At 33.7% G+C, this 7,987-nt stretch overlaps 1 protein-coding gene across 1 annotated transcript; it reads left to right on the top strand.

The window, feature by feature from the left end:
* Positions 1-241: 241 nt before the first annotated feature.
* On the top strand, positions 242-4,877 carry LOC144562431 (cysteine synthase-like). The gene is made up of 10 exons (XM_078311654.1): positions 242-528; positions 905-1,014; positions 1,274-1,331; positions 2,662-2,925; positions 3,072-3,209; positions 3,455-3,506; positions 3,618-3,697; positions 3,812-3,871; positions 4,409-4,489; positions 4,687-4,877. Exons 1-10 carry the CDS (start codon positions 307-309, stop codon positions 4,777-4,779), a joined length of 1,158 nt encoding a protein of 385 aa, XP_078167780.1. The 5' UTR covers positions 242-306; the 3' UTR covers positions 4,780-4,877.
* Positions 4,878-7,987: the final 3,110 nt, after the last annotated feature.

The following is a 7,987-nucleotide window of genomic DNA, read 5'->3' as shown; positions in this document are numbered from 1 at the left end:
GTCACGCAAAATATGAGATATCTCAGGGGATACGCACCCAGTGCACTGACCCTAGGCCTTCATATTCTCTGAGGTAACAGAATATTTATGTTTAGATCTGGACCGTCCGATAAGAAGCCGAGAAATTCAGTCCGGGGATTGGAATGCAAGGACTGTTTTAATATTCGTGCGGATTTTGATCGGACGGTCTGGATCTTAACAGAAATATTCTGTTAGCTCATGCTCAGGTAGCGCGTGGCAGCTTGACACCCAACTGGCGTAGAGAAGAGAGGCGAAGAAGGATAGAGAAGGAAAGTTGCTAGCGCCATGGCTTCGTCTCTCTCGATTTCCATATCCAACCCATCGACCCTCCTCTCGTCTCCTCGATTCCTCGCCATTAGCAAGCCTTCCCTCGTATCTACCAGAAATGCTAGGGTTTCTTCTCCGTGTACTTCTCTTAGTCGGTTGAGAATTTCTTGCAAAGCTGTTTCCGCGAATCCCGCTCACACGACCATCGAAGGCCTCAGCATTGCCAAAGATGTTTCACAGGTTATTTCAATTCTAACTTTGATCGATGCAAGCTAATTTATGCGACTTGAATTGAATTAAAGGGACTGAAGGAGCTCTAATTTTTCCTCTAAAATTTGCTTTTGGGGTATCAATCAGGACTGGTTTTGGTGTAATTGGGATATACTCCTCTGTCCATGTGCTATCAATATCATGGAGCCATTGTTAGCTTAATTTTGTCTATTTAATAGTATCTTTTCATACTCTCAGTGGGATTTAATTAAGGTTATATTTTTCTTAAAACTGAAATTGATACTGTTTGCACGTAGCATCTCTAAGTAATTGATATGAATTAGTACACAGTTTGATCTTTAATCTGTGAAATCTAACAAACTGTTTTGATAATTTCTGTATTCAGCTTATAGGAAAGACGCCGATGGTGTACCTAAACAATATTGTCAAAGGTTGTGTAGCAAATATTGCAGCTAAGCTTGAGATTATGGAGCCCTGTTTTAGTGTAAAAGATAGGTAATAAAAGTTTTGCTCTAGCATTGCTTTCTCTGCTAAATAATGGCAACTGTATGGTAGATGAGACCAGTTTCTTTAGTTTGATTTAATCCAAGTTAAAGACAAAACAAAGGGACCCCTACACACTGTCTATTTGTGTGTTTGTTAAATCTTGTACGAGGCTTAATCTACTAGTAACATTCTGATGTGCCAATTGGCCTAGAACTTTTTTTTATTATCCATTCTTTTGTTTTATGTTTTACCTCTTATTTTGTTTCAGGATAGGATATAGTATGATTTCTGATGCCGAAGAAAAAGGTCTTATATCCCCTGAAAAGGTAATATAATTTTATTTGTAATTTTTTTGGATGATTTTTGTAGGACTTCTTGTAGACATTCTTCCAGTATTTTTTGTGTTTGCACATGGTATCCAGCACTTCCCATATTTCAAAATAGCACCGGACTTTTGGGTAGATGATAAAATGCTGATATCTATGTTTTGATAGGAAGAGTTTTGGTGCCTTTTGCCAATTTAATAATACGCTACAATTTCTAAAAGAAGAAAGAAAGCCTTTTCACTATTCTTGTTATTTCATTAAATGAAAATACCACTATCCGATCCATTTGAAAGCCAATTTAATAATACCACTATCCGATCCATTTGCACCACCCCTAGTAATCCCTCATATTTTAAATGACGTTAATAGTTTTAAGGTTTCCATGTTCCTACCATAGTGACAAATGAATTATTTGGGTTCGGTTCAGCGAGATCAAAAATTCGTGATTCGGGAATTATTCGGACCAGAGATCTCAGTTATGCAAGAGAGCAAAAAAAAAAAAAACCAAAAAAAAAAATTCTTGCAAAAATTCACGAATTATTCGGGTTTAATTCGGTCAAAGTTCGGTCAACCGAATTATTCGGCGTTTGGTTTGGCATCACCAAAAAAACGAATTATTCGGGTATAATACGCGAATCTTTTCACTATGGTGCCTACTGGTGCCCATTCTCTAAAAGAGCTTTCTTGTGATTTTGAATTTAACCATTTTATTGCATGAGACAAGGTGATGCTTACAGAAGGCACGGACTGTATTGCTCACTAGTGTGTCTGTTTGAGGGGGTTAGGGGGGGAGGGGAGAGAGAGAGAGAGAGAGCTTTTAATAGATAAAAGTGAAACCTTGAACTGTTAGCAAAAATGTAATAAATTGCAATTAGAAAAGCCTGTACTGTCGTCATAACTGAAAATTTTGTATTATTTGAACCAATAGCCAACCTGTACAGTTTTCCAAAAAGGTGTTTTCTTTTCATTTACTATTACTGATTAAATCACTACCAGTTTTGGTATTAGATTTCTTAGATATACATACATTGGTTTGATTTTGGTAGCATTTTGCAGATTCACCGATGGGTTTTTTTCCCTGCATATAAAACCTGACTTTCTTCTGTTTTCTACCAAACCCAATATTATTCTGCAAGTGAAAGCTAACTTGGTAATTAAAGATCATGTCCTACTCTGCAAAACCCTAAAAGAAGTTCTAGGGAATTTCTTTTAATTTAAATAAAATTGGTGAGCACAATGCCGGATGCTGTTTAGAGTAAATGAAGATGTCATGTGTGCTTTACCCAAAAGGTTGTCTCATGAAAGTAGTTACATCTACTGAATACCGCAGACTACACTGGTGGAGCCCACCAGTGGAAATACAGGGATTGCACTTGCATTCATAGCTGCTGCAAAAGGATACAAACTGATTTTAACAATGCCAGCCTCAATGAGTACAGAGAGAAGAGTACTATTCAGGGCTTTTGGCGCCAAGCTGGTACTCACTGAATCGGCCAAGGGCATGAAAGGGGCTGTTGAAAAGGCCGAACATATTGTTAGAAACACCCCTGGTGCTTACATGCTCCAGCAATTTAACAACCCAGCTAACCCTAAGGTGAGAATACTGATTTGCTAATATATATATATATATTTTTTAATTCTTATTCTGCTACTTGGTGACATTTTGGATGTTTTAAACATGCTTCCATGTTGTCTCTGAAGATCTATCTAATCAGGTTTGTTTGTTTTGGTATGTAACAGATTCACTATGAAACAACAGGACCTGAAATCTGGGAAGATACAAGTGGGAAGGTTGACATATTTATCGCCGGTATCGGTACTGGCGGTACAATTTCTGGTGTCGGTCGGTACCTGAAAGAGAAGAATCCCAACATAAAGGTCCATCTATTGTACATGGAGAATTATCATGCCATCTGATTACCATACCATATTTTAATCATAGAAGCAGCAAACCGAGAAGGGAGCAATACATGCAACTAAACACCAAAACAAAATAAAAATAAAACCGATAATAATGGGGATAAGAATGGATTCTTACTTGATTTGTCTGGTAGTATAGGTACATACCAGTATGGTATGTCTATCCTATAAAGGCACTTTTTGATTGATTTTTTTTTAATCAGGTAATTGGAATTGAGCCTACTGAAAGTAATATCCTAAGTGGAGGCAAACCTGGTACTAAATCGTTTTTTTCTTTATTTTTGCTTTGCATTGAATTATTGGTCCAAGTTTTCCTCATAGTGATGATCTCTTTTCATTTTATATCTTGTTCCTTAAATTATCTAGGTCCACACAAGATCCAAGGAATTGGGGCTGGGTTCATACCACAGAACTTGAATATGAAATATGTTGATGAAATTGTGGAGGTTAGGTTATGAATTTGTTAGATCAATCGTTTATACATGGAAGTTGTTGATGAAATTGTTTACAGATTTTTCTTATCCATTTATTCTCTTTTTGTTCTTTCAAATGTGTTATAGATATCTAGCGATGAGTCTGTAGAAACGGCAAAGCAATTGGCTCTTCAGGAAGAATTGTCGGTGCGTTTTTATTTCATGTTGGGGTTAAATGTGTTTATTCATTTCTAACAAAATAATAGGGATGATACTGGCACTTAGAGCACAACTTTACCTGAATGGAATATTTTCTCTAGCAAGTGTATCTTTTATTGAAAGTGTGACAAATCTATCACCAAATTCTATTATTAAAACTAGACTGCCAAGTCTGAACAAAATATTATAAATAAAATCTAAACTGGACCCACTTTGTCAAGCAAATGTACTATTTATTTCAGATATATTTAATTTCTGACGATCATCTGTTGGAAGACATGCCTAATTAACATTAGGTTGAGCATGATCATCATCATTTATTTTGTTCTTTCTAATTAATTAAGCTTAGGCAACCATTTTGCAACAATTTACCCCCAAGGTGCACTTAAACGCCAAAAATAAATATCTAAAATCTGGTTGATGATGGGTCACACCTGTACGAGAATTGACCAATACTAAAGTTTGTGTTAATTTATCTCTGTGCTTGTCCTTTAGTTACATGCATGAGTATATTTTTTCATTAAGGTTGGGATTTCATCTGGGGCTGCGGCAGCTGCCGCTATGAAGGTTGCAAAAAGGCCAGAAAATGCTGGAAAACTTATTGCTGTAAGTAGGAATGTATCAATTCCTTCTGAATCCAACATGGAATCTTGACTTGTGTTGTTCTATCTCTACAATCTTGAAATATCCAGATATCTGTGGTAAATGAGATATATCTCCCATGGACCATGCAGAGAGAGAGAGAGAGAGTGCAAATGGTGATATATTTTATCATCATCTTTTTTTTTTTTTTTTTTTTTCAGGTGGTTTTCCCGAGCTTTGGTGAAAGATACCTCTCTTCAGTTCTCTTTCAGTCGATACGAAAGGAATGCGAAAATTTGCAACCTGAGCCTTGACCGCCTTGCCTTTTTCTTTTAAGTGCTGTAGTACTGCAGTATTTTTGGTTAATTTTAAACCCGATAAAGTTTTCTCTGAAGCAAAATTTTCTTCAATAGTTCCCAGTTTGCATCAAATTTCCTATAAATAGTATGGTAAGAATGTTGTCCGCTTGTAATGTTTTCTTTTCTAGTTTGAATTTTTGAAACGTAGAGCTATTTATATTTTTTCCATTTTTTTTTCAGCTAAAATGGGCACCGTTTTATTGTGGTCTGGAGGCTTGCTGTAAAATTCTATCCGCGATGGAAAGTGGACCTTAATTAGAAGCCAAAATCTGACCCCGATCAAAATAATTTGTCTGATATATGTGTCGCTCAAACTCAATTTGGATCTGTTAAAATTAAAAATTTCCGTAAATATTGAAGTTTTCAAATATAAAATTATTCAAATGACACGTGATCAGATCAAACTAATCTGAAGATACCAAAAACTACATGATGTAAAAATCGACAATTGTCGGAATTTGATATACCTAATTGGAAGAAATGAAACTTGATATAAAATATGAAGTGAAGTTATGATAATCTGTATCGGTTTGCATGGATTAATATTTTCGGTTTTAAAATTCAAACTGTTTAACAAATTTCCATATGAAAATGCGTTGGAAATCAAATTTTACATTCTATAAAAGTTTTTAACTATTTGTGAATAATTATATGAATCTCTCCACCCTCATCCCTCAATTTCTTAAACATGTTTAGAGGTGGTTTTTTTTTTTTTTTTTAATGTCGTCTACATTTTTCACGATATATAAGGAATTTTGCGAATTTAAAACCACGAATGTATTCTACGCAATTTTATCTTTCAAATGAGATCCATAATAACATACTTTCTGGCTCATCGTCACACAAGTATTTATACCTCATCGTGCAAGTATTTATATCTATACTTGTAAGTATTTATCCCCAATCGTGGACCCCGCATCTCCCCATCACCCCCATCTCTTAAACATATTTTAACTTCCATAAACTAACTTAACTAACTAGTTTAATCAATTTTATTCAAAACACTGTGGTCCTCCAAGTTTAATTAAATTAATAGGTATAAATATTTGGAAGATAATAAATTAATACTTGCAAACAAAAATATTAATACTTGCATGTCTAACTTGATATGACTATATGGGGGGGACCACTTAAACTACATAGGGAGAAGAATTATACACGTTTTTAGATGTGAGTTTTTTTATTTTTTAATGTCGTCCATATTTCTCACGATCTATGAGGAATTTTGCAAATTTAAAACCACGAACGTATTCTACGCAATTTTATCTTTCAAATGAGATCCATGATGACATACTTTCGGACTCATTGTCATACAAGTATTTATACCTCATCGTGTAAGTATTTATACCTATACTTGTAAGTATTTATCCCCAATCGTGGACTCCGCATCTCCGCATCAACCTTCCCCAAATCGTCCCTGCATCAATCTTTTTCTAACAAAAATAATTGATCACATAGGTATAAATACTTTAGTGCATAGGTATAAATACTTGTAATACTTGATATTAATACTTTTAAATGTCAGCAGTGTCATATGTGGAAAATATTAGGTATAAATACTTATGTGACGACGAGCTCGAAAGTATGTCATCATGGGTCTCATTTGAAAGATAAAATTGTGTAGAAGACGTTCGTGATTTTAAATTCGCAAAATTCCTTGTAGATCGTAAGAAATGTGGACAAGATTGAACAAATAAAATTGAGAAAATAATGAGAGATAAAAGTAGGGGGACAATTATCAGGACCCTTGTTTAAATAGATAGAAGATCATTACTCTCATATAAAATCACTGCATATCTATAAACATGATAATTTTTCTGAAAAAATTATTTAATCTCTTAGTACATTTTCATACAATATCACATTGAGCGGTTTGAATTTTGAAAATTTAAAATATAGATGCATTGCATAAGTAGCTATGTTATATGTATATCACCATAGCCTTACTCTAAAATATATATTATTATCCATGAAACACATTATATGCATTACTCCAAAAAAGTTAATAGTTTATGCAGTATAATATTTTCACATGGAAGAATTTTAGAATAATTATCCGAATAATAATTCTTCCATTTGTAAAGGTGGCCAAAATTAGGCTAAAATTGATTAAAACTTAAAAAGTATCAATTGACATACAACACCATATTATAAACACATTTTAGAAGTATTATATGCATCATATTGGGTTATATTTGATTTTTGCACAAAAAAAAATATGAGCATGCAAAAGACATGCATCGGATAGTATATGCTAGTTTTGACGATTTATGATCATAAATATGGCCAAAAAAATAAAAATAAAAACATCAACTGCTACGCATAATTAGGGGTGCACAAAAAGCTCGTAGCTCGTGATTCGATCGAATTCGATTAAAAAAAAATCGGTTTAAAATGAATCAAACCAGCTCGGTTCAGAAACAAATCAAATCCAATTCAGTTCGAAATTGGTTCGAATCGAAGTCGAACTGAGTCTAGCTCGGTCGAAAACTCTTTTTTTTTTTAGTTCTAAATCCTGCTTCAATATCAATTCGGTTCGAAGTTGATTCAAATCGCACTGAATCAAACTCGAACTGTTCTTTTCAGTTCAAAACCATACTTCAATTTCGAACCAGTTCGGTTTGAAATTGGTTCAAATTTAAACTCGAACTCGAATTGGAACTGAATTAAGTTCGATTCGTTTGCAGCCCTACGCACAATGCATTTTAGAAAAATCACACTCGTCATAAATGGATTATGTAAATGCATTTAGAAGCATGTATAGAACATAATATTGGACATTATATGTTAGTTTTGGTGATCTTAGAATCTTAAATGGACAAAATTAATTAAAAACATTAATAAACACACATAACTTACTAAAAGCATATTTTACAAAAATTATACGTGTCATTGGCTACTGACCTTAAAAATAACTATATATATAATATTTGATTTAACTGTTTTATTTTTGTACCAATAAATTTAAAAACATGTAAAGGATACATAGTAGATATTATCCGTCAATTTTGATGATCTTCATAATATATTCAAAATTTATTAAAAATATCAAATGCATACAACGGACTGTAAATATATTTTAGAAGAACCATATATGCCATATTCGATGTATATACTTGATTTTGAGTACAGTGAAATGACACGACATGCGTGTTAGTTACGT

This window comes from Carex rostrata, chromosome 11 (assembly GCF_964058835.1).
Source record: "Carex rostrata chromosome 11, lpCarRost1.2, whole genome shotgun sequence".
NCBI lineage: Eukaryota > Viridiplantae > Streptophyta > Magnoliopsida > Poales > Cyperaceae > Carex > Carex rostrata.
This window is presented reverse-complemented; position numbering and strand designations above follow the sequence as displayed.

What these genes read in the sequence shown, in the direction of transcription:
- LOC144562431 (XM_078311654.1), top strand. Translation starts at nt 307, where the DNA reads ATGGCTTCGTCTCTCTCGATTTCCATATCCAACCCATCGACCCTCCTC. An exon ending in TTGCCAAAGATGTTTCACAG is followed by an intron (nt 529 to 904) that starts GTTATTTCAATT and finishes TTCTGTATTCAG; the next exon opens with CTTATAGGAAAGACGCCGAT. An exon ending in TGTTTTAGTGTAAAAGATAG is followed by an intron (nt 1,015 to 1,273) that starts GTAATAAAAGTT and finishes ATTTTGTTTCAG; the next exon opens with GATAGGATATAGTATGATTT.